General features: G+C 41.8%; 2 protein-coding genes across 2 annotated transcripts in view; one reads left to right on the top strand and one right to left on the bottom strand.

Moving 5' to 3' along the window:
• SLC9A2 (solute carrier family 9 member A2) overlaps nt 1-25,877 on the top strand; it is a 91,060-nt gene that overhangs the window by 23,650 nt on the left and 41,533 nt on the right. Inside the window, exons 2-3 of the mRNA XM_001108368.5 lie at nt 13,632-14,095; nt 21,453-21,703. Coding sequence (XP_001108368.3) covers nt 13,632-14,095; nt 21,453-21,703 — 715 coding nt within the window. The remainder of the gene's footprint in view (nt 1-13,631; nt 14,096-21,452; nt 21,704-25,877) is intronic.
• LOC106993093 (uncharacterized) overlaps nt 17,626-25,877 on the bottom strand; it is a 49,357-nt gene continuing 41,105 nt past the window's right edge. The window contains exon 5 of the mRNA XM_077958952.1: nt 17,626-18,687. Within this exon, the coding sequence (XP_077815078.1) occupies nt 18,579-18,687 (109 nt within the window). The 3' untranslated portion in view covers nt 17,626-18,578. The remainder of the gene's footprint in view (nt 18,688-25,877) is intronic.

Raw genomic sequence — 25,877 nt, forward strand, 5'->3', positions numbered from 1 at the left:
TATGGACCTGGAGATTTTGGGGGGGGGGGAAGAGTTTTAAAATTACAACTTCAAATTTTAACTGTTTTTGCCAGTTGTAGGGCTATTCAATTATTTTTTTCATATTGGTTGAGTTGTTGCCATTGGTGTTTTTTGAGGAATTGGTCCATTTCAGCTAAGATGTCACGTGTGTGTATGGTTGTTCAAATATTCCCTTATTAATTTTTTTTTATTTCTACAGGGTCTGTAGTGATACCTTTGTTTCATTCTCAAACTGATAATCTGTGGCTTCTGTCTTTTTGTCAGTAAGGGGTCAAAAGTGGGTTGCTTTGTGGCTGGACGACGGTGACGTCCATGTTCTCTGCGTTCTTTACGTCGTCTTTGCTGGCTCCATCGGGAGGGGAGCGCTCATGACCACCCAGTAGAGAAGACCCTTTTCTGCCCTTTTCCTTCTCTGACACCACCCCAATAGGGAAGCCAGGGTGTTCCTTACACTCTGGTGAGGATGGAATCGAAACCGCTCATTCAGATGTTGCTGCCGTTGGGACCACAGTTTCTTCTGTGGTGTTTGGCTGGAGAGGAGCAGTTATTGTCTAAAACTTCTGTGCCTTGCGAGGTTGACTCTTCCCTATTCTCTTGTCTAGATAAAGCAGGCTATTGTTGGGTTTTTGTTGCCTGTGTCCATTGGCATTTCTGCGTTGCTGGCTTCTTCAACTCCAAGTCTGAGATATGAGAGACAAAAAGAAGACCCAGAGAACTGAATGCCATGGTCTGGGGGTCTCTGGCCAGCATTTCTTCTGCTCTCTGTCTTTCAGAGTTATATTTGCTTTACATTTAATATCTAGGCTCTTTAGGTGTATAGAGTGGCATAGAGAACAATGCATCTACTCCATCTTCCCAGAAACAGCAATCTGTTTTTTAAAAATTATTTTTCATTTTTCACTTTTATTTTTGTTAAAGAGATGGGGGTCTTACTATGTTTCCCAGGCTGGAGTATGGTGACTATTCACAGGCGTGATCTCACTAATGATCAGCATGGGAGTTTGACCTGTTGTATCTTTTCAAATTTTCGTTTTCTTACTTTTTTTTTGAACAGACATTTAAAAAGATGAATTCAGGTATACCTGTCTCCTAACTTAATGACCATTACTTTTGTCACTGATTATATCACTTCTAACTTAGTAAGAGAGATGATTACAGCAAATAATTACTTTCTGTTGAAGATGGCTGAATAGGAACAGCTCCCAGCAAGACCAATGCAGAAGGTGGGTGATATCTGCATTTCCAACTGAGGTACCCGGGTCATCTCATCGGGACTGGTTAGAGAGTGGGTGCGGTTCACGGAAGGCAAGCAGAAGCAGGATGGGGCGTCGCCTCACCCGGGAAGCATAAGGGGTCGGGGAACTCCCTCCCCTACCCAAGGGACACTGTGAGGGGCTGTGCCATGAGGAACGGTGCATTCTGACCCAGATACTACACTTTTCCCTTGGTTTTTGCAACCCACAGACCAGGAGATTCCCTTGGGTGCTACACCACCAGGGCCCTGGGTTTCAAGCACAAAACTGGGTGGCTGTTTGGGCAGACACTGCGCTAGCTGCAGGAGGAGGTTTTTTTTTTTTTTTTTTTTTTTACCCCAGTGGCACCTGGAATGCCAGCAAGACAGAACTGTTCACTCCCCTGGAAAGGGGGATGAAGCTAGGAAGCCAAGTGGTCTAGCTCAGCGGATCCCACTCCTACAGAGACCAGCAGGCTAAGATCCACTGGCTTGAAATTCTTGCTGCCAGCACAGGAGTCTGAAGTTGACCTGGGATACTCGAGCTTGGTGCGGGGAGGGGTGCCTGCCATTACTGAAGGTTGAGTAGGTGGTTTTCCCCTTACAGTGCTAACTCTGACTGTGCAGAACTCATGGCAGTGTGGCAAAGTGCCTGAGGCCAGACTGCCTCTCTAGATTCCTCCTCACTGGGCAGGGCATCTCTGAAAGAAAGGGGGCAGCCCCTGTCAGGGGCTTATCGATAAAACTTCCAACTCCCTGGGACAGAGCACCTGGGGGAAGGGGCAGCTGTGGGCACAGCTTCAGCAGACTTAAACCTTTCTGCCTGCCAGCACTGAAGAGAGCAGCAGATCTCCCAGCACAGTGCTCAAGCTCTGTGAAGGGACAGACTGCCTTCTCAAGTGAGTCCCTGACCCCCATGGCTCCTGACTGGGAGACACCTCCCAGCAGGGGTTGACAGACACAGGGAAGCTCTGGTTGACATCGGGTGGGTGCCTCTCTGGCACAAAGCTTCCAGAGGAAGGAGCAGGCACTAATCTTTGCCGTTCTGCAGCCTCCGCTGGTAATACTCAGGCAAACAGGGTCTGGAGTGAACCTCCAGCAAACTCTAGCAGACCTGCAGCAGAGGGACCTGACTGTTAGAAGGAAAACTAACAGAAAACAATAACGTCAACATCAACAAAAAGGATGCCCACAGAAAAACCCCATCCAAAGGCCATCAGCATCAAAGATCAAAGGTAGATAAATCCATGAAAATGAGGCAAAACCAGTGCAAAAGTGCTGAAAATTCCAAAAACCAGAATGCCTCTTCTCCTCCAAATGATAACAACTCCTCTCCAGCAAGGGCACAAAACTGGATGGAGGATGAGTTTGACAAATTGACAGATGTAGGCTTCAGAAGGTGGGTAATAACAAACTCCTCTGAGCTAAAGGAGCATGTTCTAACCCAATGCAAGGAAGCTAAGAACATTGATAAAAGGTTACAGCAACTGCTAACTAGAATAACCAGTTTAGAGAAGAACATAAATGACCTGATGGAGCTGAAAATCACAGCATGAGAACTTCATGAAGTATACACAAGTATCAATAGCCGAATCGATCAAGCAGAAGAAAGGATATCAGAGATTGAAGATCAACTTAATGAAATAAAGCCTGAAGACAAGATTAGAGAAAAAAGAATGAAAAAGAGCAAACAAAGCCTCCAAGAAATATGGGACTATGTGAAAAGACCAAATTTATGATTGATTGATGTACCTGAAAGTGACAGGGAGAACGGAACCAAGTTGGAAAACACCCTTCAGGATATTATTCAGGAGAACTTCCCCAACCTAGCGAGACAGGCCAGCATTGAAATTCAGGAAATACAGAGAACACCACTAAGATACTCCTCAAGAAGAGCAACCACAAGACACATAATCATCAGATTCACCCAGGTTGAAATGAAAGAAAAAACGTTAAGGGCATCCAGAGAGAAAGGTCAGGGTACCTACAAAGGGAAGCCCATCAGACTAACAGCAGATCTCCCTGCAAAAACTCTACAAGCCAGAAGAGAGTGGGGATTGATATTTAACATTCTTCAAGAAAATAATTTTTCAACCCAGAATTTCATATCCAGCCAAACTAAGCTTCATAAGTGAAGGAGAAATAAAATCCTTTATAGACAAGCAAATACTGTGAGATTTTGTCATCACCAGGCCTGCCTTACAAGAACTCCTGAAGGAAGCACTAAATATGGAAACGAAAAACCAGTACCAGTCACTGCAAAAACATATCAAAATAAAAAGATCAATGATACTGTAAAGAAACTGCATCAACTAATGTGCAAAATAAACAACTAGCATCATGATGACAGGATCAAATTCACATATAACAACTTTAAACTTAAATGTAAATGGCTAAATGCCCCAATTAAAAGACATAGACTGGAAAATTGGATAAAGAGCCAAGACCCATCAGTGTGCTGTATTCAGGAGACCCATCTCATGTGCAAAGACACACATAGGCTCAAAGTAAAGGGATGGAGGAATATTTACCAAGCAAATGGAAAGAAAGAAAGAAAAAAGCAGAGGTTGCAATCCTAGTCTCTGATAAAACGGACTTTAAACCCACAAAGATAAAAAAAGACAAAGAAGGGTATTACATAATGGTAAAGGGATCAATGCAACAAGAAGAGCTAACTATCCTATATATATATATATATATATACACCCAATACAGGAACACCCAGATTCATAAAGCAAGTTCTTAGAGACCTACACAGAGACTTAGACTCCCATAAAATAATAGTAGGAGACTTTAATACCCTACTGTCAATATTAGACAGATAAACAAGACAGAAAGTTAACAAGGATAGTTAGGACGTGAACTCAGCTCTGGACCAAGGAGACCTAATAGATATTTATAGAACTCTCCACCCCAAATCAATAGAATATACATTCTTCTCAGCACCACATAGCACTTATTCTAAAATTGATCACATAATGGGAAGCAAAACACTCCTCAGCAAATGCAAAAGAATGGAAATCATAACAAACCATCTCTCAGACCACACTGCAATCAAATTATAACTCAGGATTAAGAAACTCACTCAAAACCATAGAACTACATGGAAACTGAACAACTTGCTCTCGAATGACTACTGGGTAAATAAATTAAGGCAGAAATAAATAAGTCCTTTGAAACCAATGAGAATAAAGACACAAGGTACCAGAATCTCTGGGACACAGTTAAAGCAGTGTTAAGAGGGAAATTTATAGCACTAAATGCCCACATCAGAAAGTTAGAAATATCTAAAATTGGCACCCTAACACCACAATTAAAAGAACTAGAGAAGCAAGAGCAAACAAATTCAAAAGCTAGCAGAACACAAGAAATAACTAATATCAGAGCAGAACTGAAGGAGATAGGGACACCAAAAACTCTTCAAAACAATCAATGAATCCAGTAGCTGGTTTTTTGAAAAGATTAACGAAATAGATAGGCCTCTAGCCAGACTAATAAAGAAGAATAGAGAAGAATCAAGTAGACACAATAAAAAATGATAAAGGAATATCACCACTGATCCCACAGAAATACAAAATACCATCAGAGAATACTATAAACACCTCTATGCAAATAAACTAGAAAATCTAGAAGAAATGGATAAATTCCTGTTCACACACACCCTCCCAAGACTTAACCAGGAAGAAGTCAAACCCCTCAGCAGACAAAAAAGTTCTGAAATTGAGGCAGTAATTAATAGCCTACCAACAAAAAAAGCCCAGGACCAGCTGGATTCACAGCGAACTCTATCAGAGGTACAAAAAGGAGATGGTACCGTTCCTTCTGAAACTATTCCAAACAACAGAAAAAGAGGGACTCCACCGTAACTCATTTTATGAGGCCAGCATCACTCTAATACCAAAACCTGACAGAGACACAACAAAAAAAGAAAATTTCACGTCAATATCCCTGATGAACATTGATGCAAAAATCCTCAATAAACTACTTGCAATCCGAATCCAGCAGCACATCAAAAAGCTTATCCACCACAATCAAGTTGGCTTCATCCCTGGGATGCAAGGTTGTCTCAACATATGCAAATCAATAAACATAATCCATCATATAAACAGAACCAATGACAAAAACCACATGATTATCTAAATAGATGCAGAAAAGGCCTTCAATAAAATTCAACACCTCTTCATGCTAAAAACACTCAATAAACTAGGTATTGATGGAACATATTTCAAAATAATAAAAGCTATTTATGACAAACCCATAGCCAATATCATACTGAATGGTCAAAAGCTAGAAGCATTCCCTTTGAAAACTGGCACAGGACAAGGATGCCCTCTCTCACCACTCCCATTCAACGCAGAATTGGAAGTTCTGGCCAGGGTAATCAGGCAAGAGAAAGAAATAAAGGGTATTCAAATAGGAAAAGAGTAACTCAAATTGTCTCTTTGCAGATGACACGATTGTATATTTCGAAATCCCCATCATCTCAGCCCAAAAACTCCTAATAAGCAACTTCAGCAAAGTCTCAGGATGCAAAATCAATGTCCAAAAATCACAAGCATTCCCATACACCAATAATAGACATAGAACCAAATCATGAGTGAACTCCCATTCACAATTGCTACAAAGAAAATAAAATACCTAGGAATAAAACTTACAAGGGACATGAAGGACCTCTTCAAGAGAACTACAAAAAGCTGCTCAAGGAAATAAGAGAGGACATAAATAAATGGAAAAACATTCCATGCTCATGTATAGGAAGCATCAATATCATGAAAATGTCTATACTGCCCAAAGTAATTTATAGATTCAATGCTATCCACATCAAGCTACCACTGACTTTCTTCAGAGAACTGGAAAAAACTACTTTAAATTTCATATGAAAACAAAAAAAGAGCCTGTATAGCCAAGACAATCGTAAGCAAAAAGAACAAAGCTGCAGGCATTACGCTACCTGACTTCAAACTATACTACAAGGCTACAGTAACCAAAACAGCAAAACACTACTGGTACCAAAACAGATATATAAACCAATGGAACAGAACAAAGGCCTCAGAAATAACATCACGCATCTACAAACATCTGATCTTCTACAACCCTGACAAAAAAAGTAATGGGGAAAGGATTCCCTATTTAATAAATGGTGCTGGGAAAACTGGCTAGCCATATGCAGAAAACTGAAACAGGACCCCTTTCTTACACCTTATACAAAAATTAACTCAAGATGGATTAAAGGCTTAAGTGTAAAACCTAAAATCATAAACACTCTAGAAGAAAACCTAGGTAATACCATTCAGGACACAGACATGGGCAAAGACTTCATGACTAAAACACCAAAAACAATTGCAACAAAAGCCAAAATTGACAAATGGAATCTAATTAAACTAAAGAGCTTCTGTACAGCAAAAATTATCATCAGTGTGAACAGGGAACCTACAGAATAGGAGAAAATTTTTGCAATCTCTCCATCTGACATAGGTGTATTTTCCAGAATCTATAAGGAACTTAAACAAATTTACAGGAAAAAAACAAACAACCCCATCAAAAAGTGGGCAAAGGATATCCAACAAGTGCTTCTCAAAAGAAGACATTTATGCAGCCAACAAACATAAAAAAAAGCTCATCATCACTGGTCATTAGAGAAATGCAAATCAAAACCACGAGATACCATCTCACACCAGTTAGAATGGTAATCATTAAAAAGTCAGGAAACAACAGATGCTGGAGAGGATGTGGAGAAATAGGAAAGCTTTTACATTGTCAGTGGGAGTGTAAATTAGTTCAACCATTGTGGAAGACAATGTGGCGATTCCTCAAGGATCTAGAACCAGAAATACCATTTGACCCAGCAATTCCATTACTGGGTAAATACCCAAAGGATTATAAATCATTGTACTATAAAGACACATGCACAGGTGTGTTTCTTGCAGTGCTATTCACAATAGCAAAGACTTCTAACCAACCCAAATGCCCATCAATGATAGACTGGATAAAGAAAATGTGGCACATACACGCCATGGAATACCATGCAGCCATAAAAAAGAATAAGTTCATGTCCTTTGCAGGGACATGGATGAAGCTGGCAACCATCATTCTCAGCAAACTAACACAGGAACAGAAAACCAAACACTGCATGTTTTTGTTCATAAGTGGGAGTTGAACAATGAGAACACATGGACACAGGGAGGGGAACATTACACACTAGGGCCTGTCTGGGGGATGGGGGGCAGGAGGAAGGAGAGCATTAAGACAAATACCTAAGTAGAGCTTAAAACCTAGATGATGGGTTGATGGGTGCAGCAAACCACCATGACACAGGTATACCTATGTAACAAATCTGTACCTTCTGCACATATATCCTGGAAATTAAAGTAAAATAAAACATAGTAAAAAAGGAATTATTTTCTGTTTTTGTAGATTATTTTTGTTTAATGTTAAACTCTTTGACCTTCATGGAATTTTCCACAGTTGTGGAAGTTAAAAAGAAACCTGTAGGTATGCGTTTGCTATTTCTATCTGCCTGTTCCTATAACACTGGTTAAATTATGCTTTCTTTCCTTGTTGTTGTACAGCTTCTTACTTTATAAGACATTCGTGTACCTCTGTACATCATTGTGTGGATTTACTATTTCATCCCCGACGTCCATTATGGGGTTAATGAAAGAACATATGGTGATGTGTTTAGCAGTGGTGTGGGGGAGTGTGGCATCGTACTGAGAAGTGATGGCTCTTCTCTACTGCTCCCTAGAAACTGTCTGCCATTTCTTCTGGCTAAATCATGCTATCAATTTTTTAAGCTCCATGGTATTTTTAAAGGATTTCTGATTGGTGTTTACCATCTTGAGTTTCTCTCCTAAAATTATCTGCCTTCCTATTGCTTTCCATCTCAGTAAATAGTCCCATTCTACACATTTGTTTGAACCCCAAACTGGATTCATCCCTGATCATCTGTCTCACATCCTTCATCCAGGCCAGCAGCACACTCTGTTGGAGCACCTGTTACAATACACCCCCCATCCCCCTCCTGTCATACCACCACTTTGATGGTTGGAAGCCACTCTCAGCCCTCTCCTGGTTTGTTGAAAAGGACTCCTCACTGGCCTGCCTGCTTCTGTTTTTCAACAGCAGCAGTGTTTTTCAACAGTGGGGACGTGGTCATGACATTCCTCTGCTCAAAAGCCTCTCAGGAAATATCCAGCGTCTGTCCCAGGACCACAGGCTATGCAGGCTCCAGCATTTTTCTGTCCCTCTGTCCTCATTTCTTACCTTGTTCTCCTTCATTCTTCAAGCTCCAGCCAGAGTGGCCTCTTGGCTCAAGGTGCTCCCAACTCAGGGCTTGTCCCCTTGTTCTTTTCTTCCCTGCTCTGGAAAGTTCTTCCACTATGTTTCACACCTTCACTTCATTCAGGGCTTCCTTCAGGTGTCACTCACCAATGAGGCTTCCCTCGGCACACTGATACAAAATATCCATCAAGAGGATTCTCTCATCAATCCAAAGGATTCTCTCACGGCTCTCTGCTTTTGTCTGCACTGCTCATCACTGCCTGCTACTGTGTCTTTATTGGCTGACTGACTTATTTTCTGTTTCCCACACTAGCCTGCAGCTCTCCAGTGAAGAGGTTTTGTTTAACACATTGCTACATCCCAGCACCTTGATGATTCCAAGAAAGCAAATTTTCTCTATTCATTTCCTCTTCAAGAAACACTTGGGGGAGGAAAAGCCATAAATGCATGCACATTTGTAATTTTTGATTTATTCCGTGAAAAATGAAATCTAAGAAGCCTTCTTTTGTTTGTTGTCACTAATTACTTAGCTGATGAGTTTTTACTTTGGTAGTTCATAAAAACACAGACACCTGCAGCCCAAGCACCTCGTGAGGTCAGTGGGCTTGCCAGAGGTCACAGGTCAAGAGCAGCTGCACCCATTGAATACATTTAGTCCTCACAAATTATTGGAGCTTTCTGTAGTATAAATATTAAGACAAAGCTAGATTTGAATGCTCAACATACAGACAGCATGTTACACAACACAGTTTCTCTGCTTATGTTCACCAAAAAGCACTGAACTAAGATCTTGTGTGACCGCCCTTCATTTAATCTCTTCTTGCCAAAGAAACAATTTGGCAAACTCAGTAACTGCTGTCCTACTTTAAGAAGGGGTCATTCAGGTCAGTTCTGAATGACCCAAGTATTCATTAAAGGAGTGCAGATTTTAAAACATGAAACCGTCTGATTTTTTTTTCAACAAGTGTCCCTGGGTTTCTTGCTGTTCCTCTCTGATTTTGTTACTCCTGGATTTTCCTCTGCCTCGCTTCCTTCATGCCGCCTTTGGCCGCTGTCCGGGAGGGTCTTCATTCTAACTGCATCCTGCATTTATTTTGCCGTGTTTTACTGGCTGCTTCTCGGTTGTTTCCACTTGCCCGAGTTTCTGGTCAGGATCAGTCTCACTGCCTGAGCATGGCAGGCGCGCTGGCCTCTGTGGTGCATTTCAGCAGTGCCTCTTCCTTCCTCTTTTCCCTGGCTTTCTATTCTCCAACCTTAGGAATGAGAATATCCTTTTGATACAGCAAGAAGAGCAGCACCCCCTGTGAAAGCGTGGGTCTCTGAGGCTGTTGGGTCAGTGAAAGGAAAGAAAAAGGTGAAAGAGGAAATGGGAGCCTCCAAAACCGGTCCTCATCCATTTTCCTGTTGGTCTCCGTGGATCCTATGGCTTCTGTGCATTTCTTTAAAACTGTTTTCTCTTGCCTTCTTACATATAGGAGGGGAAGGCAACTAAAATTTGGAGGCATTTGTGATGTTAGAGGCACAGTGGTTAAGTACTGTGCAGTTGACTGCCTGGTTATAGCTATGGTTCTTTACCCAGCAGGTGCATCTGTGTCTGTTTCACAGATGAGTAGGTGCGGCCTGCGCATGTTAGGAACCTTTCCACAATCACAGGCAGAGAGCGGGAGGGCTGGGTTTCAAGTCGGGGGCAGTTCTCCGACGGCATGCTGCAGGCCCGTGGCAGAAACCTCCGGGTTGTACTGCAGTAAAGGAAAGGAGGTGATTTCATTTGGATATTAGGGGACTGGAGATGCTGCTGTCGGCTGACTCTTCTCACACAGTAGCAGGTGCACATAGAAGCAGGAGTCAGCATGGGGGAACAGAGGCCTGGTTTTCAGGGAATGTATTATTTCCTCATTTATCAGTGAGGTCAGTGGGCTTGCCAGAGGTCGTAGGTCAAGAGCAGCTGCACCCATTGAATACATTTAGTCCTCACAAATTATTGGAGCCTTCTGTAGTATAAATATTAACATAAAGCTAGATTTGAACGCTCAACATACAGATGATCACTGTATTATTTCACAGTTCTTTAAACCTTTTCCAATTTTTACAGCTATATTGATTTGGCTCACAAAATGTTTAATGTTATAGTTTTAGTCCTGTTTGTAAGCTCTTAAGGATTTACTTACTAAAAGTTCTGTGACTGTAAGTACCTAAAGACTTATTCTATCACTTTAATAGTCATTTATCACTTAACAAAGGGGATACGTTCTGCGAAATGCATCCTTAGGCGGTTTTGTCATTGTGTGAACATCATAGGGTGTGCTTACACAAACCTTGGTGTTACAGCTTACCACACACCTAGGCTATATGATGTCGTCTACCAGCCGATTGCTCCTCCTCTACAAACCTGTGCAGCATGTTTCTGTACTGAATACTGTAGGTATTTGTAACACAACAAGAAGTATTGACGTATTTAAACATATCTAGACATAGAAAAGGCATTGTAAAAAATGTAGTATAAAGGATAAAAAGTGGTCCACCTGTATAACGCACTTACTGTAAATGGAGTTTGCAGGACTGGAGGTTGCTCTGGGTGAGTCAGTGAGTGAGTGGTGAGTGAATGTGAAGGCGTAGGACATTACTGTACACTACTGTAGACTTCATAGACACTGTAGTCTATGCTAAACTTATTTTTAAAAAATTTTTTGTAATAACTCTTAGCTTGAAACACACATTGTACAGTAGCACAAAAGTGTTTTCTTTCATTATACACTTTTTTTTTTTTTTTTTTTGAGTGCAACTTCTATCTCCTGAATTCAAGCAATTCTTCTGCTTCAGCCTCCCAAGTAGCTGGTATTACAGGCACCCGCCACCACACCTGGCTAATTTTTGTATTTTTACTAGAGACAGGGTTTCATCATGTTGGCCAAGCTGGTCTTGAACTCCTGACCTCAGATGATCCACCCACCTTGGCCTCCCAAAGTGCTGGGATTACAGGCATAAGTCACCGTGCCTGGCCTATATCCTTATTCTATAAGCTTTGTATGTTAAAAAATAGTGTGTTGATATTTAAACTTTTTTGTTAAAAACAAGACATATACATACACATCAGCGTATGTCTACACAGGGTCAGGATCATAAAGGTGTTACCAGGCGACAGGAATTTTTCAGCTCCATGATAATTTTATGGAACCACCATCCTATATGTGGTCCACTGTTCACTGAAACACTGAATGTGGTACATGGCTGTATTATCTTTCTATAATTCAGATAAATTTCTGTCCTACTCTGTTCCTGTTGCTAGAAAACAGAAGACCACAGTTGGATAATTTATAAAGAACATTGTTTTCACAGTTCCAGAGGCTGGGCAGTCTAAGCTCAGGGCACTGGCATTTGGTGTCTGGTGAGTGCCTTCCTGTTTCAGCCTCACATGGCAGAAGACAGAGGGCATATGAGGGCAGAAGAGCAAGCTAACCAACCAGCAACGCTGTGAGAAGCCTCTGTGTAAGGACCTTCATCCCACGAACGAGGAAGGAGCCCTCATGGCCTAATCACACCTTAAAGGCTCCACCTCTTAAAGCTATCACGTTGGCAACACCTGAGTTTTAGAGGGGGGACCGCCAAAGCATAGCATTCTCATATTCTGCTTTCGTTCTAAACTGTATTGAATGCCTGCAAGATGACTGCTATTGTCCTGCAAGTAAGTGCTCTCCAAACTTAAGCTCCGTCCAGTGACCTTCGTGTGTTAAGTCACTTTCCACGTGTTCTCCATGTGCTGGCCCAACCCACATCTCTCTCCTCTTTCCCTACAGGCCTCCTCCTAACACGTTCTCTGTTTTAAAGCCACAATGGGCTCTACCACGAGTTAAGAGGTGGATATTTCCCACCATTTTTCCATGTACTAGAGAAGCCCCTTCATGGTTCTGTTTAATGCCTGTCTTTTCAGCCCTGCCCAGATATTGTCCTACTCTGGGTCTTCCTAAGCAGACTTCCTCTTCCCCTGTTCCCATAGCACTTGGCTGGGGCTTGACCGCACTTTGCCTTGTTTTAGAGTAAGTCATAAATATATGTTGGGAGCTGTATTGGGAACTCTTTGAGATTAGAGATCATGGCACGTGTATATCCCTCATAGAGTAGTTAACTTGAGGCATCCTGACAAATTGATTGGGTTGTCTCTGAAGGAGCACACGTCTCAAATATTAAACCTATTCAGTGTTCCAAATCCAAGAATCAGACATTGAAAATAAATACAATGCCAATGTTTCTGAATGCTACAGATGAGAGTAGTAATGTAAAAATGGGCTGTGACCTGACTACCTTGGTAGTAAGACCCTGGATCTCTTTCAGCTTCAATTCCCACTTAAATTTTTACAAAGCATGAAAATAACTGCCTTGCCTACTCATTAGGGTTTTTATGAGGATGAAATGAGATGTTACATCTGAAAATGTTTTAGAAATCACTGAATTGTTTCAAATATAAAATTGCACCGGGCGCAGTTACTCATGCCTGTAATCCCAGAACTTTGAGAGGCTGAGGCGGGCGAATCACCTGAGGTCAGGAGTTTGAGAGCAGCCTGGCCAACATGGCAAAACCCTGTCTCTACTAAAAATACAAAAATTAGCCAGGCATGCTGGTGCGTGCCTGTAATCCCAGCTACTTGGGAGGCTGAGACAGGGAGAATTGCTTCAACCTGGGAGGCAGAGGTTGCAGTAAGCCGAGATTGTGCCACTGCACTCCAGCCTGGGTGACAGAGGAAGACTCCATCTCAAAAAAAAAAATAAAAATAAAAATGTGTTACTCCATTTCCACAGTCACAATATTGAAGAAAAACTTAATAGGGGTTTAGAAAAATGAAAACTGTACAGTGTAGATAATGTGTATTTATAGCACTCCAATTTTAATGTAACATTAAGTTTTTGTCTACATGTGCTTCATGAATAGTTTTAAGGGAAACCTTTGGTTTGCACTGTAATCTGGGAAGCCAGTGTAAAGACCGTGATACTGACTTGGGAGATGGTGAAATAGGACCCACTGGTTCTATCAAAGGGAACCAATTTCCTATCTCCAAAATTCCTCCATAACCCAAGTTTTGTGTCTTTATGTTTTCCTTACCAGGCTTCCATCTGTATCACAAGTTGCCCACAATAGTGCCTGAGAGCTGCCTTCTTATAATGGTTGGACTTCTACTAGGCGGGATTATTTTTGGTGTTGATGAGAAGTCGCCCCCTGCAATGAAGACTGATGTGTTTTTCTTGTACCTCCTCCCACCCATCGTGCTGGATGCCGGCTATTTCATGCCCACTCGCCCATTCTTTGAGAACATTGGCGCCATTTTCTTGTATGCTGTGGTAGGGACCCTTTGGAATTCCATTGGCATTGGTGTGTCTTTGTTTGGTATCTGCCAGATCGAAGCATTTGGCCTCAGCGACATCACTTTGCTCCAGAATCTGCTCTTTGGCAGCTTAATCTCAGCTGTGGATCCTGTGGCTGTGCTTGCTGTCTTTGAGAACATTCACGTCAATGAGCAACTCTACATTCTGGTCTTTGGAGAGTCCCTGCTGAATGATGCAGTAACAGTGGTGAGTCACATTCACACTGCATGACTCCAACAGGTGGGGGCTGCCCAGCCACCTGCAGTGGCTCTCTGTCCCTCAACTGGCAGGGGCGGGACCCTGCACACAGGGTGGTTTCATGAGCAGTTGCCCAGGGCCCTTCACTTGATTTCATGCTCTGACGTCACTGTCTTATAATTCTTAATACTTTTAAACGCATTATTTATAATTTATTTATTATCATAAAACTGTCTCCTCATTTTCATTTTGCACGGGGCCCTGCAAAATATGTAGCTGGTCTGTGCTGACAAGGCCCCGTTCATGCCAGAGGAACATATGATTTTGGCCTTTGCAACTCTGATGATTTATCAATTTGGCATTTTCAAAAATGATGGTCTTCGATCATAATTTAAAAGACTTCAGATCCCAGCGTTCTTGTGAGAAGTAATACTGTCAGTATCCAATGTATATAATACAGGTGAAATGTTAATACCTACTAAGTGCCATTCTCCATCTGGGGATGCTTTAGTTATCATGTTCATGATTTTACGGAAAGTTTTTGTCACACGCTCACTGCTCACTTTCTGTTACTCTTCAACCAGCACATTTCTGGCCTTCATCACCTTCTCATAAATGAGTATTTATTCAGAAGGCACAAATTATTTGTAATTCTGTCTTGGATTACATAGAATTAGAGTCAGGGGCTCTTATGATCTTAAAGTTAGCAGAATTTACTTCTACCCTGCCTTTTGAACACAGGCAAGGGTTGAGAGAAGGGATGAGAAAGCCCTTCCTTTTACCCACAGACCTGCAAAGAGCTCAGCGTCCACCAGTTAAAGACACTCAGGTGATGCTCGATTGATGACTCAGTTAGGGAGCACTGATGATGCTGTTTTCTGTTAGCCACAGCTCGGTAGTAGGAAAGGTGACAGTAATGATAGCCACTAACTCGTGAATGCTCCCTTTGTGCTCAGGTCTGTATGACAAATTATGAAACAGGCATTCCTCCCATTATTCAGATACGAAAATTGAGGCAGAAAAAGATTGTGTTTAAAGGACTTAATTTTTAATTCCCTCTCCATCTGCTCTTATCATTAAAATGTCATTCCTGACTCATTTAAAAGTCTACATAGTAGGGTGGGTGCAGAGGCTCATGCCTATAATCCCAGCACTTTGGGAGGCCGAGGCAGGTGGATCACTTGAAAGTCAGGAGTTCGAGACAAGCCTGGCCAACATGGTGAAACCCTGTCTCTACTAAAAATACAAAAAAAAAAAAAAAAAAAAATTAGCTGGGCTTGGTGGTGAGCTCCTGTTATCCCAGCTATTTGGGAGGCTGAAGTGAGAGGCTCGCTTGGGCCAGGCAGGCAGAGGTTGCAGTGAGCCGAGATTATGCCACTACATTCCAGCCTGGGTAACAGAGTGAGACTCCATCTCAATAATAATAATAATAATAATAATACAATAAAAGTCTACATAGAAACCAATGTATTCTCTGTTAGCCTGTATTCTACTGCAAAAGGAAATCCTCAGAATGAATACAATATAATCTCTAAGGACATCCATTAACTTCATGTGAACATTATTATATAGAAGATAATTTATCGATCACAATGTGTAGTATAGATATTTTAAGACTGCTGAGTTACCTCACTTAAGTAACAAAATCCACTTCATATATTCCATTATTCATTAACTGAGTAGTCATTAACTTACCGATATTAAATTTTAACTGGGAAACTCCCATAATAGTAGAGACATTTTATAACTCATTCTAATTTCCAGAGGCAGAAGGCATGAAGTTTTCCATTCTGACTTAGCTCCATATGTAAATTTTACCCTGTTGAGGGAGACTGAGGACATTTGAATGGGAATTCCTGGAGTGAGTCTATTTAGTGCAAAGGGAACTTTACAAAGAAATAAGAGCGCCTGTTGCAGTCCTTCTAGGGCAGCTCAGTAGAGTTAAATTAGTTTCAGAATGACACGCCAGGCCTCCACACTGCTTTCCCACCTCTATCAAAATGTTATTCAGACATCTCGGCGGCCCGTTCTTTGAGTTTGTCCCGAATCAGATCTCAGGATAGGGTCTGGCTAAGTCACTGTGTAGAGTATGCAAAGGTAGCAGGCCATCCAGACGCACCCCCTGTGCTTCCTCCCAGGAGGCACGGAGGCACAACTGTGGTTTTACGGAAAGAAAGGGAGGGCTGACCCAGGGAAGGCAGGTGGCCAAAGTGAGAGCTTGTCACTCCATTCAGAAGGAGGTCCTGACTGGTGCTTTGAGGTGGAAGCTCTTATCAAGGAATGGCCAGAGCCTTTCAGTCAGAACCACTGTCATGGTTTCATATTTAAGAGCTTCCTTTGGTAACTTACTTGCCCTGGCTGAGAGTTCATTGACCCTCAAAGTCAGACCCACAAGCTATCAGGGCATGCCCACAGGTTTGCCAAATAATAAACTACTAGACGTTTCTCTCACTGAATTGGCTGAGTACTGAATTGAGCACGTGTTAAGAATAATTAGAACAATGGTGTCAAAAATTTTAATTTTATCTCCTAGTCAGGTACCTTCAAAGAATAGAGGTGGAGATGTTTTGTGGAAGATTCTTTGATTCATTCATTCCGTCTTATCCCTAGGAGAGGTTTAAGGAACTCACAGACTTTGGAAAGTTATTAAAAATACGGACCATGATGCATACGGCAAAAACTATGAGTCACTAGAAGTTGCAGATAGAAGAATAGGGGTTAGTTTAAGGAACTCATGGACTTTGGAAAGGTATTAAAAATATGGACCATGATGCCTACGGCAAAAACGATGAGTCACTGGGAGTTGCAGATAGAAGAATCAGGGGTAATCAGAGAAAATTCACTGACACAGTATATAACCTCGAGGATGGGTAACATGGTAGGTTAGTGCCATTAACTCCTTTCCCAAATTATGATAAATTCAACATCGAGCTAGAAAAGCTGAAGCAAAGAAAACTTAGCATGAAAATGTCTCAAAGCAAGAGAAATGGATCGTATAAATTGCAGATCAAACCCTTCATGCTATTGTACAGGACTGTAGTAGATTAGAAGTAGTAGAACTAGAGACATGACAATTGAAAAAAATAAAGGTGTGATTTTTAAATAGACTTTTCTGCTATCCCTTAGAATAAATGCTGTATGAAAACTTCCCAAAATTTCCCTTATTAGGCAAAGATTTTTCAGGTTATTTCTAGAACATGTTAATGCAGCCACTGAATATTCTAATAAATTTTGCAAGAAGGCTTAAAGAGTTTCCTCCACCTGCTCATAACCAGGCTTAGTTAAGGAGAGCTGGTTCTGTAGAGAGAAGCCAGTAATGGGCCCCAGAGGCCCAGTCACTGTGTGCTGTGGAGTGGAAAGTAACCTTAGGAAGATGGAGGGTAAGCAGTGACCACTTGGATGTTAATTTTGATTTTGCAAACAGCATAATAGATCTAAAATGTCGTATGCAAAATCATTATCCTGTATGTTTCATGCAGGAAGAAATTACCTGAACATTCTTTTTTTCTGGAACAGAGCCATTCTGATAGACAACTGTATTTGCATAATTTGCACCCTTGCTTTATGTGATTTCACAGCATTAATATGCTTTTAAAATCAAAGTTCAAAGTTCATAACTCCTAATTTTAATATATATATGTTTGCAATTAAAAAAAATCATAAGCAGTATAGTTTCAAAGCTGTCAAATTAGCCCATGACAGAATTTAGTACACAGGCATCACTGACATTTTAATCTAAGAATACAAGTGTCAAGGGGAGATCAACTTTGCACAGACTCACTAGAGACATTTGCAGCCCACATGCATAATATATACACATAATACATATACCTATATAAATTAAAATTCTAAAACACTTTTCGGCATAGATTCCCTTGTAATACAATTGAAGGATTTAACTGGAATGAACTAAGTATGTGGTTTCGGCCAGTTGTAACCAGAAGAATTTTATCTCGTGCTGATCACTAACGAGGTATCAGGTTCAGTGTAAAACAGGTGGGAGGTTGTGGAAAGCTTTCTGGTTGTTAAGGTAACGCTTCTACCTGAGACATTAGCTCTGACACTGCAGTGGCATCGCAGGCAGGAGAAGGATCAAAAATGGAGCTTTGGCCCAATGGGCTGAGAGTACAGTGCCTGTGACCCATCTTAATTCTTTGCAGAGTCTAAGCGGGGATTTAAGACAGGCTGTAGCTTTGATAGATTTGATGCATTAAGTTGCCAGCAAAATAGTTTTGTAAGGATTAGGAATGTGTGACCCAGTTGCAGATGCCTGTTAATCTGTGGAAGGAGTACCTGGACTTCCCTCAGAGAACTCTTCAGCGCACTGGATGGACTGGGGTGTAGAGATGAGAGGGAGGAAAAGGAGAAGAGGACTCAGCTCTGTGCTAAAGGAATTTCTAGTTTTGTTGGGGACATGAGGCACTCACTCAAAACTCAGCACCGACAGCACAAGATGCTGAATGTTCTGGGAGATCATCCGTGGTGCAGGAGGTCAGAGGGCTGGGTATTTGCAAAGGCTGGAGGGGTCCAGGAGGGCTCTTGGGGGCAACAGTAGGTTCAGCTGTGCCTTGGAAGATAGGTAAAGGTTTAGGGGTGGGTTGCTGGCAAGAGAAAGGACAAAGAAAGAAAACCAGGAGCAGGAGTTAATAAATACGGTGTGTTTTATGGAACAGTGATGAAATCCTTTACAATCTGACGTGCGTTAGAAAGCAGTTAAAAAAAAAGTGTACCAGGTGTTTTGAGACTATGAGGCCTTCCTGATGTGAAAATGGAATGGCAGCCTTTGAAGGAAGTAGGTCTTTTTTTTTTTTTTTTATTTGAGACGGAGTCTCGCTCTGTCACCCAGGCTGGAGTGCAGTGGCGCAATCTCGGCTCACTGCAAGCTCCGCCTCCCGGGTTCACGCCATTCTCCTGCCTCAGCCTCCCGAATAGCTGGGACTACAGGCGCCACCACCACACCCAGCTAGGTTTTTTTTTTTTTTTTTTTTTTTTGTATTTTTTAGTAGAGATGGGGTTTCACCGTGTTAGCCAGGATGGTCTCCATCTCCTGACCTCGTGATCCGCCTGTCTCGGCCTCCCAAAGTGCTGGGATTACAGGCTTGAGCTACCGCGCCCGTCCCAAGGAAGTAGGTCTTGTAGTGGCTGCAGTGGGATTAGAGCAAAGAAGAGATGAGCCTCCCAGGTGCAGGCTGGAGGCTGAAGACAGAATGTGGTGCCCGAGTGGCCCTGGAGAGAGGCTGTCCCTGCAGCAGCAGATGGCTGGGAAACCCGCCTCTCCTCTGGGACGCCGGTGATCGTCCCTTTTGCCTTTGGCTGTTTGGAGGCAAGGGGTATATATAGCACATCTGTGATCCTGTCTCAGGAAGTAACTGTGGCGTGTTGATGCTGATGAAAACCGATGCTGACAGCAGGTTCAAAGTGGAAGTGGGTGCTACGTGGAGCCATTTCCTTCTCTGTCTGACAAACGATGATGTCTTTGAAATATTTAAGTTTTCAGGAGAATGAGTCTCTTTTGTTCTTCTCTGAAGTCATTTCTTGGTGGGGAGGATAGCAAATGATCTCGAGTGTTACACCAACAATTAGGGAAAAGGAAAAGTTCACTGTTTCCTAGGGAATAATCCACTATTTTTCAAAGCCAATAGACATTTATTGTCATCTACTAGGCAACATAGAAGATGTAAATTGTAATAAGGTGTTGACCGATCACAAGGAGCTTATAATCAAGTAGAAAGGAGGAAAGAATAACGTATTAAACCCATATTGTGGTAGGCTATGACCATAAAGTGAAGCAGAGACAGTGAGATGGCATTGGCCAGGCCGCACACTGCTTACCAGGCAGTGTGACTTCATTCTCCCATGATTGAACCTTGAACCACTTAATCAGGAGGTCAGGAGTCTTGGATGCTAATATTGCCTCTGGCATTTTGTGTCATTTGACCTTGAACAAATGGGACCAGTTTTGAGTTTCTCAGACTCCAAATGAGGGTGTAGCATGGCCTTTCTCCCTAACGTCCTTATCAGTCGGTTTTCCTGGAGATTACAGGTGCTCCCAGAGTTGTAAATATCACAGTGAAAAAGAAGCAGGCCACCTGGTTGGCTGGTGTTTGACTCGCTTATTTTGTGAAAAGAAAGTGGTGGGTCTGCAGCCATGACTTTCCATTTCAGTTTGGTCAGTGGCCCCAGGCACAAGTTGAAAGCATATGGTCCAGCAGACATGAAGTGCCTGGCACTTTTGAAGGCTTCACTAAACCAAGACTATGTAAAGAACGAAACAACAGGTTGGGCGTGGTGGCTCACGCCTGTAATCCTGGCACTTTGGGAGGCCAAGGCAGGTGGATCTCTTGAGGTCAGGAGTTCGAGACCAGCCTGGCCAACATGGTGAGACCACCCCCCATCTCTACTAAAAATACAAAAATTAGCCGGGGGTGGTGGTGTCTGCCTGTAATCTCAGCTACTTTGGAGGCTGAGGCAGGAGAATGGCTTGAACCCAGAAGGCAGAGGTTGCAGTGAGCTGAGATCAAGATCACGCCACTGCACTCCAGCCTGAGTGACAGAGCGAGACTCAAAAAAAAAAAAGAAAAAAAAAAAAAAGAAAAAAGAACAACAGAGCAGTCTCATTATAGCATGAAGTTTTGTTGATGTGCATTTCCATTTCTTTGTAATAAAATGTAAGATAAATCTATTTTAAATTATTCTTAAGGAATAAGAAAACCTAGGCAGATGCACACACACACACACACACACACACACGAGTTTGCTGCCACTTTGCTTGAAGAAAATTCCTTTGGGTGTGTCTCAGTTACACCAGACATGTATGTGTGGGTGGGGAGAGGAGGTGGAGTGTGGAGTGAGGAACTGGTGACCTGGGAGGATGACTGACTCATCCTGGGTACCTGTCCTGATGTGTGAGTCCCTTCTGTCATGTAGTTCCACAATAGGACCTTATAAGGTAAATGTGTTCACAGCAGCACCGATAAGCTTTCTTGCTGTCATGTTACCTACCAAGCAATGGTAACATGAGCTGGGTGTGCTGGATGGCAAACAAATATTTTAAAATAATCTTTCAGATGATATCTGGAAAAAATAATGTTTTTGGAATAAGTTATGCAATGACTTTGAAATTGCCTCTCCCTTACTTGTAGAAATAAATTCCCTGACAACTCACTTTTATTGAAAGGTTTTTTTGGTTAGTTTAAAGCTACGGTATTAAAATATGAGACAAACGAATACACAAAGATTGTCACTTTCCTACTTGGGTACACAGAAGAAACGTCCTTATTAGAAGGCCAGGTAGATGCGTTTGTGCCCAGAGTGATAATGGGGAAACTGGAAAGGGTCTTGACAAGGTGTTTTCTTTTTCCTGCAGGTCCTGTACAACTTGTTCAAGTCGTTTTGCCAGATGAAAACCATTGAGACCATTGATGTGTTTGCAGGAATCGCGAACTTCTTTGTTGTGGGAATCGGTGGGGTGCTGATTGGCATCTTCCTGGGCTTTATAGCGGCATTTACTACTCGATTCACCCATAATATCCGAGTGATCGAGCCACTCTTCGTTTTCCTGTACAGTTATTTGTCCTACATCACAGCCGAAATGTTTCACCTCTCGGGCATCATGGCGTAAGTAATTCTTTGTTAAAAGTGCTCGATGATGACATTTCATTGAATGCATGCATTCTCAGCTAAGATATTAAAGTTGAATAAGTTATATGAAACACTAGGTTTTCTTATTCTTTTAAGAACAATTAAAAATAGATTTTGCGGTGGCTCACGCCTGTAATCCTAGCACTTTGGGATGCCGAGGCGGGTGGATCACAAGGTCAGGAGATCGAGACCATCCTGGCTAACACGGTGAAACCCTGTCTCTACTAAAAATACAAAAAGTTAGTCGGGCGTGGTGGTGGGCACCTGTAGTCCCAGCTACTCGGGAGGCTGAGGCAGGAGAATGGCGTGAACCCGGGAGGCGGAGCTTGCAGTGAGCCGAGATTGCGCCACTGCACTCCAGCCTGGATGACACAGAGAGACTCTGTCTCAAAAAAAAAAAAAAAAAAAAGATTTTCTTACATTTTGTTACAAAGAAATGGAAATATATATCAGCAAAACTTATGCTACCATGATTTGTTGCTCAGATAGAAAGCTGCTTAAACATTCTTCTGGGTCTCATGAAATATGACAGTAAATTGTTGGGGTGGATCTTGGTCAGGCACCAAGAATTGTATGAGTTTGATGCCCAATCAGCGTAGTCCACGTGGGAACCTATAAGCTTATTCCAACAAAGTCACATCCCAAGCTGCTCTTGGAGCTCTGGAATGGCTTATGGATATTCACTGGCATAACCTTAGTCATAGAAATATTTTGAATGGTAGATTTGATTTGGGATAACAGCTTAGTCATTCAAAGCAAAATAATAGTTGTGACCACGCAATTTCAGTTTAGCTGTTTAAACCAAGATGCAGGATTATCAAGCAGGAAATGTTTAAAGCCAGGAACTGTTTATTTACTAAAGGTATGGTTAGTGTCTCATGCACTAACTGGTTCTGAAGGAAGTGTTTGAGAAGTTAGACAAGTAGGCTGATGAATGATGGAGTTTGAATCCTGTTTTAGCATTTGGAGCATCACTTTGAAGGAGGCTGCTCATTGGCTGTGGATGTTTTTGTAGCTTCCAAAAACAAGCTTCTATTCTATTATGGCAAGACCCTGTATACGATCATTGAGAAATACTTAGTAATGGAATGCTTTTACATTTTTTTTTTTTTACTTTGACAAATATGCATTTACAGCTCCATACGCACTAGGCTAAATGCTAGGACCTGCCGTACATATTTAGAATTTTGCAGCTATAAGCATAAGCCTAGATCGTCCTGAAATTTTCTCTTCCGGTCTGATTAAGATGATCGTTTGACTGGGGACTAGTTTGACTTTTGCCGTTTATCAGCACGTCTGAATCAGAAGCAGATGAGATTGGTGGTAGAGGAAGTTAAAGACCCCCTACACGAAGAGAGTGGAACCTGGGGTCATGAAAGCCCTGAGTTACAGGTTGGGTGGTTTTCTGTTTCACAGAGAAACCTAAATAAAGCAACGCATTAATCTAGTTTGACCCAGTAATGTACCATGTCTTCCTGGTTGCTATTCATATCATTTGTATGACTTCCAGTTTCCTCACTGTTCTTTGGCCAGTGTCATTGAAAACGTATGACCAACTAGTTACAAGGTCTCTAAAAAGACTGTAGGGGAGGGACTTGGTATCTAGTTTCCAGCAGTGTTCTTCTAGCAAGAGTCAGGGTATGAGAACCTTGAATTGCATTGCAAGTCTGAGTATATGTAAAAGTTCTAGAACTCACAAAGGAGCTATGTAAATTTGTCAGTTTGCCAGATGTTTGCAGGCAGGAATTGGGGTTCTTAAAGATCCAGCATATGGGGGGAAAGTTGAAGAATTAGATGGGCTGGGAATCCTGGTGCATCCCTGATGTTGGTGATGGAAGGTTTGGAAGACCTATGCTATATCAAGTCACTGGCCTCTTGTGAAGATGGGATCACAGGTTTACTTATGCTACGAATTCAGAAGTAAGAGACAAATAGGGCCACATACTCCTGATAAGTAGCACAGGTAATTCTCTGCTGTGGTTTGTGGGCCTTTGTTGCCAACTTCAAACTGAAGATTTTCTTGACAACTTAGTGTAGAGGAAATGTTTTTATTACATTTAAACTAATATTGTCATTGGCCAGGTGCAGTGGCTCACGCCTGTAATCCCAGCACTTTGAGAGGATGAGGTGGGTGGATCACTTGAGGTCAGGAGTTTGAGACCAGCCTGACCAGCATGGCGAAACCCTGTCTCTACTAAAAAAATACAAAAATTAGCCCAGCATGGTGGTGCATGTCTGTAATCCCAGTCACTCAGGAGGCTAAAGCAGGAGAATCACCTGAACTGGGAGGTGGAGATTGCAGTGAGCCGAGATCACACCACTGCACTCCACCCCAGACAACAGATTGAGACTCGGTCTCAAAAAAATAAAAAATAAACTAATATTGTCATTGCTCAAAGTATACCGAAATAATAAACGGGTCCTTAAATAAGATATTACCGGTGATATAAGCATGTTTGCATCAAAATTACCATGTGCACCCATTATGCTGTCATGACAAATGCAGGTACATATTCACATTGGGGTATGTTTGTTCTCAGAAGTGATACCCTCTTTTCTAGTGTGGGGTAATTAGTATGCCATTCAAAACCTGACCGTGTGTGTTGCTTCCTTATGCTGTAGATCACAGATGTGCATGCCCTGCCCCTCTCTAAAGTGCATTATGTGCACTTTATGTGTAATTACTGTATTTACTTCGGTCCAGGGGATACAGCATAATGATGCAATTAAAATGCATATCTACACACACCTCTTTTACAGAACTAGTCATTTTTTCTGGGCTTAAATTGTACCGAGTTTAGAAATTCCTATCATACATTGTACTAATTGCACTCTCTCTTCTACCATTTATAAACCACTTTTAAGGTTAATGGGAGTGAAGGCACCTGACATACGGAGAATGCTCAGGACTTTCCCTTGTTTTCTTAAGAGAAATGGGCAGCTCCTGAGAAAGGAAACTAGGCAGATAGGACAGGCAGCTGCTGGGTGGGCAGAAAGGTTAAACTGCCTCTGTAATGATTTGTAGCCCAGTTGTGAAACTTGGCTTCCTGAGTTGTGCCTGCTCTCCTCCATCTCTCCCTCCTCCACCTTCTTCCATCCATCCTTCCTTCTCCTGTCCTCTTCATGTTGCCTTTCAGAGCCTGTAACCCTCTACATTAGCTTTGTTGACTCTTGGGCAGCCTGTTCTAGAAGGATGTCACTTACTTAATGAGCAGGTAGTTACTAGATGAATCTAATGAAAAAGAAACAATCTTCTGAGTAACAGAAGATTTTGGTTTGGGTTAAAAATGCAAGGAAGCTTTTAGAGGAAAGCGCTGGATAGGATTTCAGTATCTTGATTTCTTTGGAAAGACAGTGAAAGTCTACTGTTTCTGCTATTTAACTTTATCATAAGACTGTGGTTTTATAGGCTTTTTACTGTCTACTGTTCCTGCTATTTAACTTTATCATAAGACTGTGGTTTTACAGGCTTTTTACTGACAAGTAAATTAAATAATGAGGTGAAATCTTCTTCTGTCTTACAAAATATTTGGAGAGATGTCTTCTGAGCTGTCTTAAATTTGGTTTCCCCTTTGTGGTCCTTCCTAATACTCCAAAACCTAATTTAATGTTAAGGAATGATTTACGCTTATGTTTTATTGTATATTCAGAAGGGTTTTAGACTCAAACACTAATAGGGTAAATGCAATTCCCTGTTTTCTAACATTCTTCTACTCATTTCTATCCTGGAATAAATTGTGGCAATAGGGAAATGTGTGTGTGTGTGTGCGCATATGCCTGTGTGTGCATACGTGTATATTTCAGTTTCCACAGCACCAGAAATAGAGTTAAGGGAAAGTTTCCATCATCCTTTAAACCAGAAGCTTCACATATCAATAGCGCTGGACACTTTTGAGTATCAAAGCACTATAGCAGGGCATGAGAGGTGACTAATAGTTATTGATTTTAGAAATTCTTGCCTTGACTCATGTGTTTTGAACTTTATATTCAGAAAAATGCTCAGAGTCAAAGCACTGACGATTCCTATGGACAATGGTGTATTTGACCTCATTTTACTTTCTTTACCTAAGGACGCTAACGGTTGGATAAATTGATCACTAAAATTCAGAGCCATTATATAGAAATCAACTTAAGCCAAAGTTTGTTATCC

Source organism: Macaca mulatta, chromosome 13, assembly GCF_049350105.2.
Source record: "Macaca mulatta isolate MMU2019108-1 chromosome 13, T2T-MMU8v2.0, whole genome shotgun sequence".
Classification (NCBI taxonomy): domain Eukaryota; kingdom Metazoa; phylum Chordata; class Mammalia; order Primates; family Cercopithecidae; genus Macaca; species Macaca mulatta.